Raw genomic sequence first — 26311 nt, 5'->3', positions numbered from 1 at the left:
TATTTAATTTATAATATTTATTTAATTATTTATTTATTTATTATTATTTTTTTGCATAGGCATGCACCGGGAATTGAAACTGAGTCTCTGGTGTGGCAGGCGAGAACTCTGCCACTGTGCTACCATTGCCCGCCGTATTTAATTTATTTTTAAAACCATGTATTTTATTCTAATTGTCCTAAGACTTCAGTTACTAGCATAAAACATAAGTAGAAAAGAATCTTATGAGCTGAATTGCTTAAAAGGTGTCTCAGGTGACACTCTTACATTTGTTTAGCTGTTTGGATCATATGTATCTTATTTCTAGTATTCTAGACATTGGTACAGGGTTTTTGAGGATACTTAACTCAATAACAATCATTATATTGGAGGAAAATTTAGAATAATATCATTCTTTCAGTAATGTCTTGATTCTCTAAGACTGGGTATCAGACCTGTCTCATCATGCCTTGACCTCTAAAAGGCGCCCCTGCTCCTGTCATCTTCAGGAAAATACATATGATGCTGTAACTGATTTAACCTGAAACCAGAAATAGCATTAGGAGCAGAAGATCCTACAGTTTTAGCTGCTCAATTTGTACATATTTTTAAATCTTGTATTGCCCTCACAAAACTCACTTGGTAAAGCAAGATACTTTAATTAAGATAAGTACAAAAGAACAGAATTGTAAAGCACAAGAATACTGAAGTTATAGGAAACTGTTTTCAGTGTAGGTTTTAGCTTCTGCCCATCTAAAGCACAATTAGGAATTAAGCAAAAATCGTTACAGTGTTCTATTTAAATGTCTTTATAGTACTGTGTTTTGGTAGTCTTTAATATATATCTTACTTGCTACTGGTTGGCACTGTTACCCACAGGAGTTCTAGAAAGTTAACAGTCTGTGCTGCTTGCTGATCATTCACATGGCCCCAGTTAACCTTACAAGTGTCCTGGGTTAATATTAATTCTGGATTAGCATGTCCTTGTTCTTTCTAACTTGTCAAGCTTCATAAAAATATATTTTCACTTACAATGTAAGACTTTACAAATTATAAGAATGCATTTCTATCTTCAAACCTTGAAATGCAAAAGCATTTGTGCATAAATATTTCATTTAAACTACAATATTACGTGTAAATATTCTTCTTACAGTGGTAAGTATAGATTTTTACACATAGGAGTGTTCATTTTCATGTAAGTTGATAGATGTTTCTCTAGGACAAAGTATTTCATTTAGTAAAGCTTTGTAACTTGTATTAAAAGGAAGCAGGGAACATATATTTTTAAACATAGAACAGAAGTGACTTCATTCATTTTTTTTATGACATCAGAGAAGGGTTAAATGTTGAGTCCTATTTTATTTGCAGCAAATGTTAAATATCTCAAGTTACCATGCATAGAATATAGAGTATCATGTAGCTAGATTATATAGCAGTAATCATTTTTATCTACAGGCCTTTCACAACTTTATAAAAAGTATTATTATTAACAGAACATATGCTTCTTTCTAGTTCAATATTTTCTTTCTACTATGACAGACATTGTTGCACCTTATTTGCTACAAAGTTGAATGCTCTTTGAAATAGAAGAAACCACTGCTATTTTGACTTAGTATTTGCATCATCAACATCATGATGTTTCTTTCATGCTCCCCTCCAAGGTCTGTCAGTCACTTGATAAAACTGTTGCTGACCTAGCTCCTGACAGTCACTTGATAAAACTGTTGCTGACCTAGCTCCTGACTCTCCATTCTGGTACAGACTTCTATACCAATGCTTTATATTATTTACCAAAATGCTCCTGCAGCTAGAGCATATCACCTTTTATAAAAGATGCTGCGATAAAATGTTCAGGCTGTAACATTTTAGAACACAATTTTTCAGTACAGCACAGTATAAGTATGTATAGATGCACACATAACTTTGTATGTTTGTTCCAAAGTCCTCCCAACTCTTAAACATACTACAGTTTGATAGTGGCCCAAATGTTGGTAACTTCTTTTTTTAATTTACAACTTTTCCAGAATGTTTTGGTATTTTAACATTTCTCAACTAGATTGCTTCTATTCGAGCTGTAATTTGAATGCATTGTTCTGAGTACTGTTTGTGCTAAAAGCTGAAGTTTCATGATTTTAAAACAACTGCCTAACAGTAAATTGCAAAATTTTCCCAAATGGCAATACAGTGATACATACAAACAAAAATTCCTTATAACAGCATACTTAAAGTACATGCTAAGAATTTAAGAGGAAAAAAAGGAAACTACAGCATATATTGGGATCTTCCCATATATTTTCATTTCAGGATAGAATTCAGTAGTTTCATTTTTTTTTAGAATCCTGTCCTTTGGTATGGACCCCAAAGATAGTTTTATAGTCAGACCTTAATATAGTGGCTCTCCAACACATTTAGAGACAACAAACAGAGAATTCATAATGCTCTTTTGGGCACATTAAAATGTTTACATATTGAATGATATAATATGAACTAGAAACACATTCACTATGGGAAAATATGGCTCGTAAGCAATATAAAAGTAAAACTATAGGCATATTTCCAAAAATAGGACAAGTAATTGAAGTAAGCAAAATCAAAAGTTTCAGATTTTTCTAACATCATTTAGGTATAACATTTCAGTTTTCAAACCTTTTTTTCCTGCTTTCAAACAGGTGATAGGCCTAATAAACAATAAAGGCCTAATAAAAAACTTACGGTAGAAAATCTTAAAATTGAGAGAATTCAACCTATTAACTTTGATCTATTAAATTTTTTTATCTGAATTGAATATATGGCATCAATACTCAATTTTGGTAGGGAACATTTAGATTTAGCTTATGAAATACAGATAGTCTGTGGGAAAATAGCTTGAAGTAACTAAATAATTTAATGTTTTCCATTAAATAAACATCTGAACATGAACTTAACTACCACAGGGGTCAAGTGTTACACACCTTCAGTACGCATGCTTTCTTTATGTGAAAGATGTAATTGATAGCAGTGTATATCAGGTTTCCACCTGCTACAAACATCCCTGTTCCCAAGCTTTGCATCGACCATTCCCCACTCCTACTGCCATCTCACCCCTTTGGAATAGGCAGAAATCTATTTCACAACAGAAAAAGAGGTTCTTTCATTTATATGAAGTCCCTAAAACTATTTCTTGGTATTGGAAGACTTAGGTTTATCTTAGTTCAAGATTGCACTTTTAAAATGTGTGGACACTAAACTTTATATAGTAACTGTACACTTTGTCATAAGTCATAGTTCTGATCTTTCTTGAGAGGAATTCTTTACTGTGGTTAATTTAATATCTACTTTATATAAATAAGCACTTGTTCTAGTTTACTAGCTGCCAGAATGCAACACACCAGAGATGGATCAGCTTTTAACAAACGGGGATTTATTTCATTAAAAATGTATAGTTCTTCAGAGGAAAGGCAGCTAACTTTCATCTGAGGTTCTTTCTTACATGGGAAGGCACAGGGTGATCTCTGCTAGCCTTCTCTCCAGGCCTCTAGGTTCCAACAACTTTCCCCGGGCTGATTCCTGTCTGCATCTCCAAAGGCCTGGGCTTAGCTGTGAGTGCTGAGATAAGGTATGCTGCGCTGCTTGGGCTGTGCTATGTTGAATCTCTCATTTAAGCACCAGCCAATTAAATCAAACATCATTCATTGCAGCAGGCATGCCTCCTAGCCAACTGCAGATGTAATCAGCAACAGATGAGGTTCACATGCCATTGGCTCATGTCCACAGCAATAGAACTAGGCACCTTCACCTGGCCAAGTTGACATCTGAATCTAACTACCACAGCACTCTTGTGCTTGTTACAAAGTATAATAATGCAGATTACTAGTTCAATACTAATAGAACGAAAATGATTACTTCTATACCATAGAGTACTTTTGAAATAAAATTTACCCTTCTCCTCCAAAAAGGAAATAACTGAAATGGCGCTGTCAAATGCAGTGACACTTTTTTAGCAATACATTTTATTTGAACTAGTAATACATTTTATTTGTACAGGGGAACTCTTGTTTTTACTGCAAAATAATTGTTATTTAATAAAAAACTTATGTGAGAAAGACCTTTCTTGTTAAATTTATGCTTGCTACCTCCTCTTCCATTATATCTGCTAACTGATTTTAATTTGTGAATTTGAAATCTCATCGTAACAATTAGTTGTAGAATAGATTTCAGAGTTGGTATGGTTTATAATTCCACAATTTTAGGATTTTACTTCTAGCTGCTCTAAGATACTGGAGACTAAAAGAAATATCAATATAATGATTCAGCAATCATATTAATTTGTTAAATCCTACCTTCTCTGAGTAACTCCACCCTCACCTTTGATCTTTTTCCCACGAAATCTCATTTTATATGCTGACTTTTAAATCTGCAAATTGACTCAATTCTCTTACTACTTGTGGTAATACTTCCACTGCAAATAAGAATAGTTTTATCTCTCCTTTCTAATTCTCATGCTTCCAATTGCCTTCTCTTATCTAATTGCCTTGGATAGTACCTTCAACACCACTAGACTAGCAGTCTCCACAATAGTGGACATTCTTGTCTTACTCCTTACTATGATTAGAAAGTTTCTTGTTTCTCCTTTAAGTAAGATGCTGGCTTTTCATCATATCAAGAAAGTATCCATCAGATCCTGTTTCACTGTACTTCATTCTTTTTAACAATAATTTAAAAACAGCATAGTAGTCCATTATTTAGATACACTATAATTAACCAATAAAGCCAACTATTTTTAAGGGTGGACTCTGGAGTCAGATTTATGTGGATTCAAATCTTGACTTCCATCACTTCTTAGTTCTATGTCCTTCAATAAGAAACTTAACATCGCTGGACCTAAATTTCCTCATCTGTAAAAATGAGAATAATAGTGTCTACAGCAAACAGCATTCTTAGAGGAATATCTGGTACACGTAAATCCTTTAATAATTGTTAGTTCTTACCCCTCCCTCCCAGTTTTTGTCTAATACAAAGAGCCCTAGCTAAATTCCTGAGCATATGCCATGTGCAGTTGGTAGAAATGTTTCTTAAGTAAAAATACCAGAGAGCTTTAGAACTGCTGGATTAAGGATAAACAATTTTAATTCCAGTGAAGAACTGTCATACTGACTTCCAAAAAAGTTTAATCAATTTATATTTCCAACAACGTTTTAGAAAAATCAATGTCTTTTCCTACTCTTGCCAACAATACATATAGCCAATAATTTAAATTATTGCTAATCTTATAAGACAAAACTCATTGGTTAACTTAACATTTTTTATTCATAGGGAAAGTTTCTATAAATTGTCTTATTGGTTTCTTTGTCCACTTTAGTTTTTTTAAAAAGTTAAATATTGAGTTACCATACAACCCTACAATTTCATTCTAGGTATAGATCCAAGAAAAATGAAAACATATGTACATGTACATATGTACACGCAAAACCCTGTGCACAAATGTTTATAGCAGCATCATTCGTAATAGCCAAAATGTGGAAACAAAATTAAATGCCTGTCAACCAATGAATGGATAAACAAAATGCAGTATATATCCAAATAATGGGAATATTATTCAGAATAAAGTTTCAACACATGATACAATGCAGACGAACCTTGAAAACCTTATGCAAAGTGAAAAAAGTCAGTCACTAAAGACTGTATGATTCTATTTATGAGAAATGACCAGAATAGGCAAATCCATAGAGACATATAGTAGATTAGGAGTTGCTGGGGCTAGAGGTCAGAAGGGGTGGATGGTGAAGTGGGAAGGGAGATTGGGAATGAGATGCAACTGCAAAGGTGCACAGATTTTCTATGTGGAGTGTTGAAAAGTTTATAAATTTAGAATGTGATAATGGCTGCACAACTGTGTAAATATATTAAATATCACTCAATCATATACTTTAAATGGGTGCATTTTACAGTATATGAAATATATATTTAATGAAGGTATAAAAAATTTCATTTGGAAGAATTGCTAGGAAAAATCTGAAAAAGAAGAGGCTGAGGGGATAGCTAATCACATCAGATACTCACGCATATTATAAAACGTCTATAAGCAGTATGATATTGGCAGAAAAATGATAAGGAAGAGAAAATCCAATTATATTTAGAAACTTAGTACCAATAAAGGTAGCATCTCAAATGGGGTGAAAGGATGGGCATTTTAAGAGGTGGTGTTGGGTTAAGTGATTGGCTATTAGGCAAAAGATTCAATTTGATTCACTCCTCAAATCATTTACAGGATGAGTTACAAATGAATCAGATCAAAATGTTAAAAATGAAACCATATATTTAAGAACTAGAAGTGAGATTGTTTAAAAATAATCTAATAGAGAACAGTTTCCTAAAATTCAAAACCAGAAGCACAAAGAAAAAGACTAATGCGTTTGATTATAATAAAAATACCATTTCAAAACAAACACATTGTTCTAGGTTGCAAGCTGCCAGAATGAGATCAATGGAATGGTTTTTAAAAAGGGGAATTTATTAAGTTGCAAGTTTACTTCTAAGGGTGTGAAAATATCCAAATTAAAGCAAGGCTATAGAAATAAATGTCCACTCTAAGGCATCCAGGGAAAGAAACCTTGGTTCAAGAAGGCCAATGATGTTCAGGGTTTCTCTCTCACCTGGAAAGGCACTTGCCAAACATGGTCTGCTAGCTTTCTCTTTAGGCTTCTTGTTTCATGAAGCTTCCCCGGAGTGTTTTCTTTCTTCATCTCCAAAGGTCTGGCTGTATGGCTCTGAAGTTTTTTCCAAAATATTTCCTCTCTTAAAAGATTCCAGTAAACTAATCAAGGCCCACCTGGAAAGGGTGGAGTCACATCTCCCTCTAATCAAAGGATAATACCTACAATTGGGTATGTCACATCTCCCTGTAGATAATCAAGTTTCCTACTTATAGTGCTGAATAGGGATTAAAACATGGCTTTTCGAGAGCTCATAATCCTTTCACACTGACACACATGTTGAAATAGGTTTTTCCTTGTAACTTGTATCACAAACAAAGGTTAATACCTAATAAATAATGAGCTTCTAAAAACAGAAAAGAAAAGAACAATCTAATAAGAAAAATGGGTAAAAGATAAACCATTCATAGAAACCAAAATGTACATAGCTCTTAAGCATGAAAAAAGATGCTCAAATTTGCTTATAATAAGAAAAATACACATTAAAACTATCAGAGGGGGGTGCAAGGATAGATAGTTCAGTGGTAGAATTCTCCCCTACCATGCAAAAGACCTGGGTTCGATTCCTGGTTCATCACTTCCCCAAAAAACAAACAAACAAGCAAAACAGACAAACAAAAACCAAACAAACAAAAATTCAACAAATGGTGTTTCCAACACATGGAAAAATAACGAAATGTGACACTGCCATACAACATACCAAAAAAAGAAAATGAAGAAGAAACTACAAAATGATACCATTTCTCACCTGATCAGCAAAAATAAAAAATTTGGCAATATCTAGCAAGAATACATATGCATTTAACTTCTGATCTAGCAATCTCACTTCTAAAAATTTATCTCAAGGGTATACTGGCAAAAATATAAAAACTCATGCATAGGCTTATTCACTAAAGCATTATTTATAATATTCAAGGACTGTAAATAAACTCAAACATCCATCAACAGGGAACTGCCCAATTAAACTGTGGCACCCAACAAAATGGAGTACTACACAGCTGTAAAAAAAAGAACAGAGAATATTTCTATCTACTCATACGGCATAACCTCTAGATATAATGTTAAATGTAAAAAACCCAATGGGGAATAGTGTTTAACTATTGAGTGTGGGAGATGAGGGTAAAGAGATATGTATTTGCTTATAATTTTTAAAAAATTCAATGAAAACCTTAAAAGACATTGTTACTTATAAAGAAGGGTGGGAACAGGTAGACAGGATGGATGATACTTGGACAAAAACTCAACTGCTCTGAATATACACTGTTTTGTTGATTTGGAGTTTCAAGTTTACACATAATTATAAAACAAAGCAAAAAATGGGTTTATAAAGCAATCCTAAAGGTTTAAAAGCAAAATGAATCAAATAGACCCATTTTCCCAGTTGATGGATGTCATCAGCATACAGAGAAATTATTTCATGTCTTTAAAGCAAAATAATTTGACTTTACATCCCCATTGTTGTATCTGTAATTAAAGAAAGAACTGTTTAAAAAAATGTTGGTAATAGTGTTGGTATGTTCTTCTGGGTCTGTTGGGTTTGTGTGCTGTGGAATTATAAAAGGAAAATTATTTTTTGTTGTCTTTGAACATAGGAAAAATAAAATATATATGTAAGATTGATAAGGTAATGTAAAAATTATATGATCCTGAATTTTAAGTGGAAGCAACAGTATGTACTCATGATTTACTGTCTCTTTAAAGAAATAATACATATATATATATATGCATATTTCCTAGCTCTGTCTATTGAAAAGTCCTAGAAACAACAACAAACTCCTAATGTCACATCTGCTCTCTAAATACCATATTCAATTAAAAGGACCCAAAGCTCAATGAAAGAAATACCCCTAGAGTGGAACAGAAAGATCAGAGGTGATGGTGGAGTTATACAGAGAAGGTAGGGTTTAACAAATGAGTATGACTGCTGAATCATTATATTGATATTTCTTTTGATCTCTGGTATCTTACAGCAGCTAAAAGTAAAAACCTAAAATTGCGCAACTATAATCCATACCAAACTCTGAAATCTATTCTACCACTGATTGTTGCACTGTGCTTTGAAATGTATTGCTTTTTTGTATATATGCTATTTTTACAAAGAGAAAATAAAATCGATTGTGATGATAAAAAAATATTTATTCCTTCTGGCCTCCAATGTTTTGGAGTAGCTAGATGGAAAAATCTGAGATGATGGCATGGTAGCTATGACAAACTCTGGGATCTGTCCTATAACTCCTTGTTGAAGAGTGCTTTGAAAAGTATTGCTTTTTCTTTCTTAGCTTTGTATATATGTTATATTATATAATAAAAAAATTAAACAGATAAATAAATGAATATATACTCTCAGGCAAAAAAAAGGAAAAAAAAGTATTTGCAAAGTCCCCTTGGGAGACTGGGGAGAAAGGAGAAAATATTCAACTTCCCCATCTGGGGAATTCCTGATATTCTTGCAAGCAGCGGAGACAACCAATTAAATAGACTGAGTCCTCAATCCTGGGGTTGGCCTCTATGAAACTTATTCCTGCAAAAGAGAAGCTAAGCCTATTTATAATTATACCTAAGAGTCACCCCCCAGAGAATCTCTTTTGTTGCTCAGATGTGGCCTCTCTCTAAGCCAATTCAGTAGGTGAACTCAATGTCCTCCCCTCCCCACGTGGGACATGATTCCCAGGGGTGTAAATCTCCCTGGCAACATGGGACTGGGCTTCCAGGGTGGGACAGGACTTCCAGGATGAGTCAGGACCCAGTATCATGGGATTGAGAAAGCTTGCTTGACCAAAAGAAGGAAGAAAGAAATGAGACAAAATAAAGTTTCAGTGACTGAGAGATTTCAAACAGAGTCAAGAGGTTATCCCGGAGGTTATTCTTAGCATTATATTGACATCTTTTTTTAGTTATGGTGTATTGGAGTGGCTAGAGGGAAGTACCTGAAACTGTTGAACTGTATTCCAGTAAATTTGATTCTTGAAGATGATTGTATAACTATAGTGCTTTTACAATGTGACTGTTATGACTGTGAAAACCTTGTGGCTGATGTATCCTTCACCCATGGTATGGGCAGATGAGTAAAAAATATGGACAATAAATAAATAAATAATAAGGGGGTAAAAAAAATTGAATATATCGAAATACTAGTAGTGGTCAATGAGAGGGAGGGGTAAGGGGTATGGGATGTATAAGTTTTTTCTTTTTTCTTATTTCTTTTTCTGGAATGATCCAAATATTCTAAAATTGACCATGTGATGAATACACAACTATGTGGTTATATTGTGAGCTACTGATTAAATACTTTGGGTGCACTGTATATGCACGATGTCACAATAAAAATAATTAAAATATTAAATATATATTAAAGTATGCAGAATTTTTCTAAGTGAGGGAATAATAGAGGTAAAATGAACTATTAGTTCTCCCCTCTCTATTAACTACATAAATATGACTAACAGAATACCACCTTGCATAACTAATTTTTCAATACAACATCCAAAATTGCATTCCTTAACTCAATGAAAATGTTCTAAGCAAATATGAACAGTATTTTCAAAGTTGAAACTCATGGGGGAAAATGACAAAACCAGAAACAGAAAATCTAGCCCTTTTATTTTCTTACACTTTCAAACTCATACTCATGAATTTTTCCACCTACAAAATTAGAATTTGATTTCATTGTGCCAATGTCTTCTTTCAGCAACTGTGGATAATAAAAGATAATAATAATAATAATAACCTTTAAAGGGTTGTTCCAGTTTGGTAAAGCTGCCAAAATGCAACACACCAGCTATGGATTGGCTTTTAATAAAGGGGGATTTATCTAGTTAAAAACTTACAGTTCTTCAGAGGAAAGGTAGGTAACTTTCACCTGAGGTTCTCTCTTACATGGGAAAGCACAGGGCGATCTCTGCTAGCCTTCTCTCCCAGCTTCTGGGTTCCCACAGATTTTCCCAGGGTGATTCCTTTCTACATCTCCAAAGGTCTGGGCAGAGCCGTGAGTGCTGAGGTGAGGTATGCTGACCTGTTGGGCTGCATTGAGCTCTCTGATTTAAGCATCTAGCCAATTAAACTAAACATCACTTATTGCAGGAGGCACTCCCTTTAGCCGACCAGAGATGCAATCAGTGACAGATGAGTTTCACATGCCAATGGCTCATGTCCACAGCAACAGAACTAAGCACCATCACCTGGCCAAGTTGATGCCTGAACCTAACTACCACAAGGGTTATTGTAAGAATTAAATGGATAACCAATGTAAAAGCTCATGCTTTCTTGAGGACCTGGCACTAAATGCTGAACATATATTATCTGCTATTTTGATTAATATTATTATTACTGTTCCTCTAGTCAAAATCCTATTCCTGCCCACTATATTTTGGGAAGTTATTTCATGGGAGAAACTATGAAGTATTAATTACATTGTTTTCTACATTAGATGAGATCGCTGTGCTGTGAGATAGTTTTAGTCTTTATGTTACCTCTGTAAAGGCATTTCGGTGGGAGGAGGGGGAGGGCATTCATATAGAAGCTTTTATTCCAAATCAAACTGTTTAAACTTGAAAACCGACTTTCTGTCTTTGTAAAAGTGAGCCACCTACTTCAATTAAAGATAAGAACAAGCCAATCTGATACGGATTAAGGTAAATCAGAAAGAACAGAGGGTAAAGGATGACTATCTATATTTTGGAACTTCATTTACTATATGAGACTAAAGGAAGTGAGCTTTCTTTTTTGCAAATCCTAAATTTTCTGTATCACATAACCTGTCTGGACAGTTCACTTAGACAACCAAAACACATGGACCCCAGAATGGGAATGAATGCTTCTCATTCTGCATAGCTTAATATATTATCTGGAGACATCCTAGAGTACAGTGGGAGATAAGTAAAAAGTATTGGCAAAGTGCCTTGACAGACTAGAGAAAAAAATATGGAACTATTAAACTTTACCACCAGGGACCTTCTGATAATGTCTCAAACATTAAGAATTCTCAAGTCAATAGGCAAAGCCCTTGATTGTGAGGCTTCCTCTCACAAAGCTTATTTCTGTAGTGGAGAAGCTAAGACCTATACTAATGTCTAAGAGTTACTTTCAGAAAACCTCTTTTGTTGCTCAGATGTGGCCTCTCTCTCTCTCTCTAAGTCCAATTCTTGTGGCCTCTCTCTAAGCCCAATTCTACAAGCAAAATCATTATCCTCCCCTCTGTGAGACATGACATCCAGGAGTGAAAGTCTTCCTGGAAACATGTGACATGACGCCTAGGGATGAGCCTGGCCCTACTGTGGGATCAACAAATGCCATCCTCACCAAAAGGGGGAAAAGAAGTGTAACAAATACTTCTTTTTCAGTGGCTGAGAGAGTTTAGAGTCATGAGGCTATTCTGGAGACTACTCTTACTAAGCTTCAGCTAGATATTGCTAATTACCATGGTTTGTCAACCCCCAACCAACAACCATTCCTGTTAACCCTGAAGAAACCTATGGCTCTATCTGAGATTCTACAAAGGTTTCACACATTAAGATTACTTTCCAGAAACCTACCCCCTCCAGATGGTTCCTAAGTCAGATAAGTCCTGAAACCCAGAAGGTGCCAGCCTCTCCAAGAACACCACCTAGTTCCATCCCCCATCCCATACTGTTGACACCCCTCTCCAACATGAAATAAGAGTGGGCATACCCAAATACCCCTCAAGATTAGGAGAAGGATGAGTTGTAACAGAGAAGATAGGATTTAACAAATGAGTATGACTGCTGAATCATTATATTCTTATTTCTTTTAGTCTCCAGTGCTTTGGAACAGCTAGAAGGAATACCCGAAATTGTGGAGCTATACCCATACCAAATTGAAATCTGTTCTTTAATGACTTGTTACAATGTACTTCAAAATTTATTGCTTTCTAAACATATGCTATAATTCACAATAAAAAATGTTTGTTTGCTTTCTTTAAAAAAAGAGAACCACTTACTCTATTTGTATTTGGGATTCTGTGGATACAAAATAGTAATTTCTTTTTTTAACTGAAAATTTTATTGAGATATATTCATATACATATAATCCTTCCAAAGTATACAGTGTCTCACAGTCTCATTACCTAGTATGCAATGATCACACTCAATTTTAGACCACTTGCATTACTCCAAAAAGAAAAATAACAAAAAGGTATAAAAAAAGAAAACCCAAAACACCTCTATACCCCTTCTGCTCCCCCTGCCATCATTAATGACCCCTAGTACTAGTGTGGTACATTTGGTATATTGACTAAAGTATATTAACATATTACTATTAACTGTAGTCCAGGACTTGCAACAGGTACTCTTTCCCCATATACTACTCAAATTCTTTTTACAGGTATCATACATTTGTTCTAGTCTATAAAAGAGCTTATTTATATTGTATTATTAATCACTAACAAAATCTACCACAAGGATCACTGTGTTATAGAATCTATATTTTAACCTCTAGCTTTCCTTCTGGTGACATATATGACTCTATACAACCCCCTTCAATCAGATTCATCTACAGGTCAGCATTATTACTTACAATCCCAAATATGAGCTACTCTTACCTCTTTCCATTACCAAACATTTAAGTTAATTTCATTAAAAATTCTGTACATATTAGGCAACCACTCCCCATTTTCTAGCCTTATTCTAGCTCTTGATAACACTTACTCTAAGTTTTATAACTGAATTTACATATCTTAGTTCATATTAGTGAAATCATACAATATTTGTTCTCTTGTATCTGACTTATATCACTCAGCATTATATCAAGTTTCATCCATCTTGTTGCAGGCTTCAGGACTGCATTCCTTCTTACTGCTGAATAATATTCCATGGTATATATACCACATTTTGTTTATCTATTCATCAATTGATGGACATGTGGGTTGCTTCCATCTTTTGGCAATTATAAATAATAACACTATGAACATCAGTGTGAAATGTCTGTTCATGTCCATGCTTTCATATTTTCTTGGTATAATTCTTGGTATACACTGAGTAGTAGAATTGTCAGGTCAAAGGGCAACTCAATATTTAGTTTTTTTGAGGAACTACCAAAGTGTCTTCCGTAGCAGCTGTACCATTATACATTCCCACCAGCAGTGAATAAATGTTCTTATTTCTCCCCTTCCTCTCTAACACATGAAGATCCCTGTTTGTTTAACAGTGGCATTTGAATAGGTATGAGATGATATTGTGGTTTTGATTTGCATTTCCCTAATAGCCAATGGGGATAAAGATCTTTTCATGTGGTTTTTTAGCCATCTGTAGTTCTTCTCTGGATAAATGTCTGTTCATGTCTTTTTTCCATTTTATAATTGGGTTGTTCATCTTTTCATTGTTGAGCTATAGGATTTCTTTATATATACTGGACACTAAACCCTTATCCAAAATGTGGTTACCAAATATTTTCTTCTATTGAGTTGGCTGCCCTTTCATCCTTTTTTTTTTTGAAGCACAGAAGTGCTTCAGTCTTGAGGAGTTCATACTTATCTAATTTTTCTTTCATTGCTTGTGCTTTGAGTGTAAGATCTAAGAAGTTACCTCCTATCACTAGGTCTTGAAGATGTTTATATTTTCTTCTACGAGTTTTATGGTATTAGCTCTTATATTTAGGTCTTTCATACACTTTGAGTTAATTCTGTATAGGGTGTGAAGCAGGGGTCCTCTTTCATTCCTTTAGATATGGATATCTACTTCTCTTAGTACCATTTACTGAAGGGACTATTCTGCCCCAGTTCAGTGGATCTGGGGGCTTTATCAAAAATCAGTGACCAAAGGTCTGGAAATCTGAATTCTCAATTCAATTCCATCGATCACTATGTCTATTTTTGTGCCAGTACCACACTGTTTGGTCACTGTGGCTTTATAATAAGCTTTAAAGTCAGGAAGTGTGAGTCCTCCCATTTTATTCTTTTTAATAATAACTTCATAAAATACAGACATTCCTTAATAGAAAATGCCATACAACTGTGAATTGCATTATTTTTAAATACTAATGTTTTGATGAAGCTGCAAAATGGAAACTTTTATCTTTCCAGCAACATGGGTGCCTTACTCTCCTTAGCATGAATATATTTGCAATCAAAATCATACATGGAAGAAACAGCACAATACAGTAAGTCTCAAAATAATAACCACTTAAAGATAGATCATTTAGCACAATGAAAAAGTACATTCCAAACATTTCCCTGATTTCCACTAATAACATCTAATTCTCTACCAATATAAAGATTTTTAGGCTACATGATTATTATTTATTATAATAGGCTACCTATTACTTACCCTTTTTCATACATGAATTCATCTTTCAGGGAATTAGCTGATGATTCACCAACAAAGACAGATGGAATGTCAATTTTCTTTAACACATCAACTGTATAAAACATAATAATAAAATTATTCTGAAAAGCTCATGTAATGTATAACCAATATAATATTCTTCATAATGGAAGCAAATGCAATTGGAAACAATTATAATCAACTTGTCCACTGGTTGATCTTCCAGATTATAGGCTATCATCAAAGTAGTTGAAAAACATTATAACATTTAAAATGACAATACACAATACTTTTCTCATATACATCTGTATAAAATCTCACTTAATTCTCTCAATAGTCCTATGAGATTAAGGCATGAATTTTATTTTTAATATTTCCATTTAATCATTCTTCTATGGACATAATAACTTTAACTGTTAGAGGAGGAAGAAGAGAAAGAAATTATAAGTTTTCTTCCCACATAAAACTCAATTCTTAAATGAAAAAATAAAGAACATTTTTGTAAACATACACTTCCAAAGAGAACTAAGCCAGAGAGAATTTAAGAAAAGAACACGTTTCAATAGCCTGAAAAATGATACCATACATATCCAGTTTTCCTGAATAAAGGGCTGACAGAGTTGACAAGGGTTTAGGATAAGGAAATTGGGTAAATTTCTACTTCCTCCTAAGTCCGGAGTTCATAACAAAACTTCGTGTTTGATTGTTATCCTAAGAAATTTGCCTTTTATAACCCATATTCAAAACCACAATCAACCAACAACTTCTCATAAATTAAATACACCATATTCATATGGTAGCCCATGACAAGCTCTGGGATCTGTCCTGTAACCACTTGTTGAAGAGTGCTTTGAAAACTGCTGCTTTTTCATTTTTTTGCTTTGTATATATATGTTATTCTATACAACAAAAAGGTAAAAAATAAATAAATAAAAATAACACCTCACTTTAACCTGACGATTAAGAGGAAGGGAAAAAATGCTGCATGCAAATATGAATATTCATCTTTAAGACTTAGCAACATTATGTATCTACTGAAAATAAAGCCAAATATGTTGTAGTTCATCAAGCACTTTTTTTTTTCCCTCCATGGGCAGGCATCAGGAATTGAACCCGGGTCTCCAGCATGGCAGCCAAGAATTCTGTCACTAAGCCACCATCACATTGCCCTTAAGTACTTTTAAGAACACCACTAAACCTTAATTCATAAAACCGTGACATATGCACTGCCAAATAGTATAATCAAAATATCATTGATAATTTTTAATTTATATCACTGGCCCCAACCTCTCCAGATTATTATACCCAATTGCCTGCTCAACACCTCCATTTGATTGCCTGGATGTTTCTAACTTAATGTTTCTCAAACAGAACTCTTAGTGTCTCCTACCCCTCAATTAGTTCTATGTTTGCCTAGTCTTTCTCATCCATAAACATGATTATCATTCACTTAATTGCTAAGGCTAAGCATTTGGAGTCATCCTTGACTACACTCTTTCCTTTGTTTCTTATGTCAAATCCTGTCAAATTTAAAAGGCACCCATAATTCTACCATCTCTCAGACAGTTACAGCTAATAGTTCAACACACCATTACCTCTAGCCTGGCTACTGCAGCAACTTTCTAACTGGTGTCTCTGTTGGCACTCTTACCCATCTTTCACCTTCACCTTCATGCTGTTCTCCAGAGAATAGCCATAGTGATCTTTTTAAAAATGTGTTAGGTGACCTGTTCAGAACCCACTTAGAAGAAATTCATGATCTGGCCCCTGTCTCCCTCTTTAACCTCATCCCCTGATACTCTCTCTCTTTTCCTCACTCCACCCTAGCCACTGGATTTCTGCTATGCACTGAAACACCAAACACGCTGTATCTTAGAGCCTTTACACTTGCTGTTCCCTCTTCTAGGAACACTCCTCCAGAAAGCTACATCACTTAGTCCCTCACTTTAATCCAAGCTCAAATGTCAATGTCTCAAAGAAGATTTCTCCAACTACCTTAACTGAAGAGCCAACCACCTCTTAACACTGTCACACTATATTCCCTTAGCCAGACATATTTTTCATCACAGCACTTACCACTACATGACATTACAGTACATTTATATGATTATGTACTTATTTCCCCTCTCCTACTCTAGAATGTGATAATAACAAGAATAACAATAGTAATAACAGCTAAACAACTACTGAATGTTCATTAAGGCCAGTCAGTATTTCAGATGCTGAATGTGTCTTAATGCATTTAATCCTTTTAACAACCCAATGAGGTAAGTCCAATTATCATACCCATCTTATAGAGCAGAAAATTGAGGCACAAAGATGTTAGGCAAGGTATCCAAGGTCATATAGCTATAGGTAGTAGAGCTGGGAATCAAACCTTAGCAGCCTGTATGCAGAAACCACACACTTAACTACTGCACTCTGCCATCTCAATGAAAGGCATGAGGTGGTCTTTGACTACATTAATCTCTACTGTAGCTACAGTGTCTAAAATAGTACTTAATACACAGTAGGCAGTCAAAAAATATTCACTGAAGGAATTGAGCAAGGAAAAAAAACAGATATACTAGTAACTTGCCTTGGATATATAATTATGAATTTGTACAGACTGGACTAAAACCTAAGGCTTCTTCTGACTTTCTATCTAAACTCTGTCCACTTTGCCATGGCATGGATTTTCTCATACATTTTCTCTCAGGTAATGTTCACAACCATATCAGGTCAAATAAACAATAAAATTATTCACACTTTTAGAGATTAAAATAATGGGCTCAGAAAGATTAAGTAACTCTCCCAAGGGTACAGGTTAATCTGTATATCCACTAACCTGGCACAGACCCACAATTCCTGGTTCTGAAGTTAGTGCATCCCCACCACATCCTCCTGCTCCCTGAAAATGGCAGGTGTTACTGGCTCACTGAGTTAACCTATCCTGTGTCCTGGCTGAAATAAAAACTGACACATTCCTTGTGTGAAGTGCTGGTAGCAAAGGACTTTCAAAACTTCCCGTTGTTTCCAAATACAAGAATTTCCTCTCTTAGGAGAACACCTGCACTATTGTTTGCAGCTAAGAATGCCTTGAAAAAAGGGACAGATACATGCCGCATTAGTTAAATCCATACTTTCCTTTCCTCTACCAACTAACAGCAAATTTGAAAGCGGTAAAGATCTATACAGTATGTGAAGGTATACACACACACACACACACACATATACATGAAATGTTTAAACACATGCCTACATGCACATGCATACACACACATACGAACATGCACATGAGGATAGAACAAAATATCACAAAGTAATCTAAGCTATAAAGTCAATAACCAAAATCTGAGCCATCTTTGAAATATAATAACTAAACTGGAACAATTTCCATAGCAACAGTATTATATGATTATATGCTACTTTCAAAATTTAGCACATTCTCCTTAAGAACAGATACAACTACCACAAAAAAAAAAAGTTTTATGGTATCACAAAGACAAAATAAGTGTTAAAGGGAATTGACATTTCCAGCTTGTCAAATTTTTATTAAAAACATATAAAGAGTAATACCAATCAGTTTATTCAACCCAAAACATATTTAGCCCCTGAGAAGGTCTTGAGGCTTTTGCTATATGCTGGGCTCATGCCTCTGGCAAAAAACACAGAGAGTTAGTAACTTGCTCAAAGTAGTAAGTATAATACAACGGGGAACTTGAATTTGAATACAGATCTATTTCCAGAATATGTGTGATTTCCATTTTGGAAGTAATACATACAGGTCACAAAAGTTACCAACCTGGGATGTATCATCTGGGGCAATAATTTTTTTCAAAAAAAGGAGATAAAAAAGAAGGAAAATGTGTCGAATCTACAGTAACCAATAGGTCTTCTTTATTTGGTAAATAAACATCCTCCATCAATTCCTCTAATTCCCAACAGTGGTTGTCAAACTGTTCCTGAAATGCTCGAATGCCCTAAGGGTACAATTGGATTCTACAATCACTACAGATTAATCAATTGGAAGCTTAATAATAATAAATTAAAATATAAAGAAATTAACTAAGGAACTTGTAATTTCGTCTGAGATTATACTAGGAGTAACAAAAGAATTCTACCGAAACAACAACAATAACAAAACACTGTTTTAGGCTACAAAAACAAGAACTGCAAATTATTTCCTATTAATGATACAGATAAGGTCCTAAATGTATTCCAGTGTATTGTATCAGTCCATAGCTTTAGTTTGCTCTTTGCTTCATGCTCTTCCTTGCATATCTGAATCAATGGAACTTAATAGGAAAAGGAATTACGGTTACATATTTAAAGAAAAACAAAAATAAAATATCATGTAATCATGAATGTTGGTAATGAACCATCTTAGTGACACTTAGAAAGGTTTTGATAAAATCCATAGTACACTGAGCAACAGAAACTAAATTAATTCAAAGCATCCAAGCTTACAAATCAGTCTGATTAAGGTGAGTTATTTCATTAAAATTGACTTATTTTCCCTACATGCTAATATTTGGTAGAGAATAAGCAAAATACTCCTATTTCAAATGAAAAACTATAGACATACCCATTATATTATTAAGTGACTAATAAACTAAGGCAAGAAAGCATAAATAGGTGGCTTTGAAATTCCACAAGAATACAGTAGCTATTTAGTGTATCAGCATATCTTAGAATTTAACACTGTGAATCTCTAAATTAAAAAAAAAATTATTTTATAGTATTTTTAATGCAGCACTTAGTTTTCACTAAAATGTTGACAAGGCTTCTAAAGTAAAATGTATGGGTTCAGAAAAGAGTAAGTGAATTTCACATCAATGTAAAAAAAACTGGTTCAAGAGTGTTAATTATTTAACTATTGAATTATTAAAATTGTTTCAAGAGTGGGAATTATTCTAATAAAGAAGAAATTCTGGTTTTTTTTAAACAGAAAGTGAAAGAAGAGAATCCTGTTAATTTTTTTGTTTTGAACGATCTGTCAAACAGGAGAGAAGAAAAGTGATACCTGTACTTACTGTCGTTGGATCCCATGCTAATAAGGTCATCAGAATCAACATTGTGAACGATGGCTGCTTTGAATCCTGCTTTCTGTGCATTTAAAACCTGCAAGTTAGAAAACAGCCAGGTTATAAAGAGGAATGTGCTATGTCAGAGTCTCTCAAACATAAATCAACAAGTCTGCACTATATATATATATATATATATATATATATATATGACTAGATTGCTTACATATATAAAAATAGATCTCAGGTGTGTTCTTGAAATATAATGTAGCTTTTACAGTCAATTCAAGGACTTCTTTAAGATACCTTATTGATTTTATTGATGGCATTAACTGAAATCAGAAGTAAATGAAAGATAGGAATAAAAGCTAAAATATGAAAAGGACCCAAAGCAATAAACCTGTTGAGATCTAATAAAGGTAGAAAGACTCACTATGATCAGACTTAGTAGTCATCAGACTTTGAGCATTCAAATCCTGCCTATGCTACTTATTAAGAGAATGAACTTGGACAAATTACTTTTCCTCTTTAATCTTTAGTTTCCTCATTTATGAGATAGGAATAATAATACTGTCTTCATGTGTAAAATAATACTTTTAAAATATTAATCCAATAAACACACATTCGCTGAATATGACATGAAATTATCTAAAATTGAGAATGTTGATGGACTGTGGACTCTGGGCCTACTACATGATGGCCGATGGATGCAGGTGGCTAAAGGATGGACTGACGGAGAAGTAGATCAGTGAATGATGGTGCATACTTATGAACGAAGGTTATGCTGTTACAAAAAGGAACAATGTAGTAAGGGATGCAACAATGTGAATGAACATGAGCGACATTTGGTGAGACAAAATAAGTCAGAAGCAAAAGAACAACAATGGTATGGTCACCTTTTGAAAATGCTTATAAGAAAACAGGGGCCTAGATTATAAGCTTTTAGAGCAGACACATTAAGTTCAGAGGGGTGATTATTATTTCTGGATTTTGAGAGGATGTTGTAAATATATTACCTGATATTTAGAGTTAAGAACGAAGTCGAACAGGTTGGGGTTGAAGTAATTCAGAATACAGGGGTAAGGTGGACAGTGTCTGTATTTTAGAACCACACATACTCTTTGAGACCAATCAAAGAAAGGTATATCTGATCTGGAACTGAAATTTTCTGTAGTGCATAATCTAATTCAACCTATTTGTACAGTTCATTTGAAAAATTGAAGCGCAGGGAGCACAGAATAAGAAAGAGGTCCTTTAATCCTGTATAGATTATTGTAATGCCTGGAAACATCCTAGAGCATATTAAGCAGATAATCAAAAAGTATAGGCCAAAGTTCCCTGAGGGAGGGGAGAAAGACTATGGAACTATTAAACCATCAGGGAATCCCTGATACTGTGTCAAAATTTAGGGATACCCAAATCAATAGGTCATGCCCTCAGTCATATGGCTTACTTTTGTGAAGCTCATGTAGGTAGTGGAGAAGCTTAGACTACCTATAAGCATGCCTAAGAGTTACTTCTGGAGGACATCTTTTGTTACTCAGATGTGGCCTCAGTCTCCCTAAGCCCAACTATGCAAATGAAATCATTGTCCTCCCCTCTATGTGGGACATGACATCCAGGGGTAAAAGTCTGCCTAGCAACATGATAGATGACTCCCAGGGATGAATCCAGATCTGCACCGTGGGATTAACAATTCCATCCTGACCAAAAGAAATGTAATTAATAAAGTATCAATGCAGACAGAATTCAAACAGAATCAAGAGGCTACTCTGGAAGTTGTTCTTACACAAGCTTCAGGTTGGGAAGACCTTGTTACCTATCATAACCTGCCAACCCCCAACCAGGACTCTTCCAGCCAAACCTAAAGAACATCTACAGCAATACGTAAGATTCCACAATGGTTCCATGCACTAGGGTAACTTTCCAAAAACCTACAACCTCCAGATGGGTCCCTGGTCCAGGTAAGTCCTGACACCTAGTTCAGCCTCTCCAGAACATCAGATAGTTTCATCTCCCTACCCCATATTAGTGACAGGCCCTTCCAATATAAAAACTTTATAATTGCCATAGCCTAAACAACCCTAAACAGAGGTATGGAAAGGTCAAAGGTGATGGTGGAGCTATACAGGGAAGATAGGGTTTAACAAATGAATAGGAATGCTGAATCATTAAACTGATATCTCTTTTAGTCTCCAGTATTTTAGAACACCTAGAACTAAAAACATAAAACTGTGAAATTGTAACCCACGTCAAAGTCTAAAATACGTTCTACAACTAATTGTGGTGCTGTGCTTTGAAATTTAAAGCTTTTTTGTATATATATGTTATTTTTCACAAAAAAAAAAGAAGGATAAAAGTCGACTGCCATAATAAGAGAATATTTAACTCCTCTAGCCTCCTATATTCTGGAGCAGCTAGAAGGAAAAATATGAGAAGATCGTATGGTAGCCCAAGACAAACTCTAGGATTTTCCTGTAACCACTTGTTGAAGAGTACTTTGAAAACTATTTTTTTTTATTTCTTTGCTTTGTATATATGTTATACTACACAATAAAAAAAGTTAAAAAAATATTAATACCATGCCTAATACATAGAAACGAGTAAAATAAGAGCTATTCTTAATATTAGCACAATCAGAAATAATGTTCTTTAAAATCTCTTCCTAAAGCTTTGCTTGGATTAAAAATACCTCCTGCCAGAAACTGCTTATTCTAGTTGTTCCTAGTTACTTAAATTTTCCTAAACCTACACTCCAAAACAGCAATCCTTGTACTATAAGAACAGGTATGTGTGGCAAGATGTTCTTACATGAAAGATCTCAAAAGTATCTATTCTTGTTACTACACCTCTCATTAAAAATAACAATGTTTTAGCGATAGAGAGGGGCCAAGATGGCAGCTTAGCAATGTGTGCATTTTAGTTCGTCCTCCAGAACAACTACTAAATAAACAGAAACAGTACAGAACAGCTCCCAGAGCCACGTCAGTGACCACACACACAGCATACCCCAGTCTGGACCAGCTAGACCGGCTGCAAGCCTCCCCAAAACCGTGAGTTCCTGAAGCTGCAGGGGCCGGTGCCCCTCCCCCACAGGCGGCTTCCCAGAGGGAAAGGAAAGGGACTCTAAACCTGGTCAAGGCAGAGGTCACTCATTGGGCTCACAGAAAAAGAGGAAAGGGGAGGAAATGGAGGTTTTAGCGGCCGTGTTTCTACAGAGACTTGGCAGCCTCTGGATTCAGTGGTAGGACTTCTTGGGCTGCAACTGCCCCAGGCATAGGCAGAAACGGGCTGCTTTCAGGGCTGTCTCCTACCTGTGCCTTCCCCAGGGGAGGGGTGAAGCCCAACTCAGGTGGAATCCCTCCCTCAAGGAATTCAGACCCCAGGGCTTGGCAATTTGAAGCCATTAAAACCAGCCTACAACCTCTCCTCCGTCTCCACCACGCCCCCAGCAGGGAGAGTCTTCCAAAGTTAAAACTGCCGCAACATCTTTTGCTGGTGCAAACCGCAGGCAGACACTCCACATACTGGGCAGGATAACAAAAACAGAGCCCAGAGACTTCACAGGAAAAGTCTTTTAACCTGCTGGGTCTCACCCTCAGGGAAAACTGATGCAGGTGACTCCTTCCCCCCGATAGGAGGCCAGTTTAGTGCGGAGGAAAACCCAGGTGGAGTCTATAATACCTACGTAGACCCTCCTAAGGGTGGGGAGGGAAAAGGCACCATACAAGCAGGGCAAGAAACAAGAAAACAAGAACTGAAAAACTATCCTCTATTAAACAAAACCTAAGCTACAGGTCTGGAAAAAGCTGAACTGAAGGTCAAAGAACAGATAGACAACAAATTCATCTACCAAGAAAACCCTAGGTAACAGAATTGAAAGCAATCTCCAGAATAAACTAATTAAGGTAATTAAATGTCTAGACACCAGCAAAAAATAACAAATCATACCAGGAATATTGGATATAACCCAGTCAAAGTAACAAATCAATAGTTCAAATGAGATACAAGAGCTGAAACAACTAATTCAGAATATACAAACAGACATGGAAAACCTCATCAAAAACCAAATCAATGAATTGAGGGAGGATATAAAGAAGGCAAGGAACGAACAAAAAGAAGAAATGGAAAGTCTGAAAAAACAAATCACGGAACTTATGGGAATGAAAGGTACAGTAGAAGAGATGAAAAAAACAATGGAAACCTACAATGGTAGATTTCAAGAGAGAGAGGTTAGGATTAGTGAACTGGAGGACGGAACATCTGAAGTTCGACAAGATACAGAAACTACAGGGAAAAAAATGGAAAACATGAGCAGGGACTCAGGGAACTGAATGATAATATGAAGCGCACAAATATACATGTTGTGGGTGTCCCCGAAGGAGAAGAGAAGGGAAAAGGAGGAGAAAAACTAATGGAAGAAATTATCACTGAAAATTTCCCAACTCTTATGAAAGACCTAAAATTATAGATCCAAGAAGTGCAGCGTACCCCAAAGAAAATAGATCCAAATAGACGTTCTCCAAGACACTTACTAGTCAGAATGTCAAAGGTCAAAGAGAAAGAGAGGATCTTGAAAGCAGCAAGAGAAAAGCAATCCATCACAAACAAGGGAAACCCAATAAGACTATGTGTAGATTTCTCAGCAGAAACCATGGAGGTGAGAAGACAGTGGGATGACATATTTAAATTACTAAAAGAGAAAAACTGCTAACCAAGACTGCTATATCCAGCAAAATTGTCCTTAAAAAATGGGGGAGAAATTAAAACATTTTAAGACAAAAAATCACTAAGAGAATTTGTGACCAGGAGACCAGCTCTGCAAGAAATACTAAAGGGAGTACTAGAGACAGATACGAAAAGACAGAAGAGAGAGGTGTGGAGAAGAGTGTAGAAAGAAGGAAAATTAGATATGGCATATAAAATACAAAAGGCAAAATGGTAGAGGAAAGTACTACCCAAACAGTAATAACACTAAATGGTAATGGATTGAACTCCCGAGTCAAAAGACATAGACTGGCAGAATGGATTAAAAAACAGGATCCTTCCATATGCTGTCTACAGGAAATACATCTTAGACCCAAAGATAAACATAGGTTGAAAGTGAAAGGTTGGGAAAAGATATTCCATGCAAATAACAACCAGAAAAGAACAGGAGTAGCTATCCAACAAATTAGACTTCAAATGTAAAACAGTTAAAAGAGACAAAGAAGGATACTATGTACTAATAAAAGGAACAATTCAACATGAAGACATAACAATCATAAATATGCACCGAACCAGAATGCCCCAAAATACATGAGGCAAAAACTGCAAACACTGAAAGGGAAATAGACACATCTACCATAATAGCTGGAGACTTCAATTCCACACTCTCATCAATGGAAAGAACATCTACACAGAGGATCAATAAAGAAACACAGAACTTGAATATTACAATAAATGAGCTAGACTTAAAGGCATTTATAGGACATTACACCCCACAACAGCAAGATACACATTTTTCTCAAGTGCTCATGGATCATTCTCAAAGATAGACCATATGCTGGGTCACAAAGCAAGTTTCAACAAATTTAAAAAGATTGAAATCATATAAAACACTTTCTCAGATCATAAGGGAAAGAAGTTGGAAATCAATAATAGGCAAAGCACCAGAAAATTCACAATTATGTGGAGGCTCAACAACACACTCTTAAACAACCAGTGGGTCAAGGAAGAAATTACAAGAGAAGTCAGTAAATAACTCGAGGCGAATGAAAATGAAAACACAACATATCAAAACTATTGGGATGCAGCAAAGGCAGTGCTGAGAGGGAAATTTATTGCCCTAAATGCCTATATCAAAAAAGAAGAAAGGGCAAAAATACAGGAATTAACTGTCCACTTGGAAGAACTGGAGAAAGAACAGCAAACTAACCCCAAAGCAAGCAAAAGGGAAGAAATAACAAAGATTAGAGCAGAAATAAATGAAATTGAGAACATGAAAACAATTGAGAAAATCAATAAAACCAGCAGTTAGTTCTATGAGAAAATCAATAAGATTGATGGGCCCTTAGCAAGATTGACAAAAAGAAGAAGAGAGAGGATGCAAATAAATAAGATCAGAAATGGAAGAGGAGACATAACCACTGACCCCACAGAAATAAAGGAGGTAATGATAGGATACTATGAACAACTTTATGCCAATAAATACAGCAATGTAGATGAAATGGACAACATCCTAGAAAGGCATGAACAACCAACTTTGACTCAAGAAGACATAGATGACCTCAACAAACCAATCACAAGTAAAGAAATTGAATCAGGCATTAAAAAGCTTCCCAAAAAGAAAAGTCCAGGACCAGACGGCTTCACATAT

General features: G+C 35.2%; 1 protein-coding gene across 5 annotated transcripts in view; it reads right to left on the bottom strand.

Moving 5' to 3' along the window:
- Positions 1-26311, bottom strand: part of RNF13 (ring finger protein 13) — a 259826-nt gene that overhangs the window by 110056 nt on the left and 123459 nt on the right. For 4 of the 5 annotated variants that reach the window (XM_077160759.1, XM_077160760.1, XM_077160762.1 and 1 more), the window contains 2 exons: positions 19963-20050; positions 14951-15041 (listed from right to left, as the gene is read on the bottom strand). In XM_077160759.1, the coding sequence (XP_077016874.1) occupies positions 14951-15041; positions 19963-20050 (179 nt within the window). Of the gene's footprint in view, positions 1-14950; positions 15042-19952; positions 20051-26311 lie in introns of those variants that run through there. The other variant, XM_077160763.1, reaches the window with a different exon arrangement.

The sequence above is a fragment of the Tamandua tetradactyla genome, chromosome 5, assembly GCF_023851605.1.
Source record: "Tamandua tetradactyla isolate mTamTet1 chromosome 5, mTamTet1.pri, whole genome shotgun sequence".
Lineage (NCBI taxonomy): Eukaryota > Metazoa > Chordata > Mammalia > Pilosa > Myrmecophagidae > Tamandua > Tamandua tetradactyla.
The sequence above is the reverse complement of the archived record's forward strand: the minus strand, read 5'-3'. Positions and strand labels throughout refer to the sequence as shown.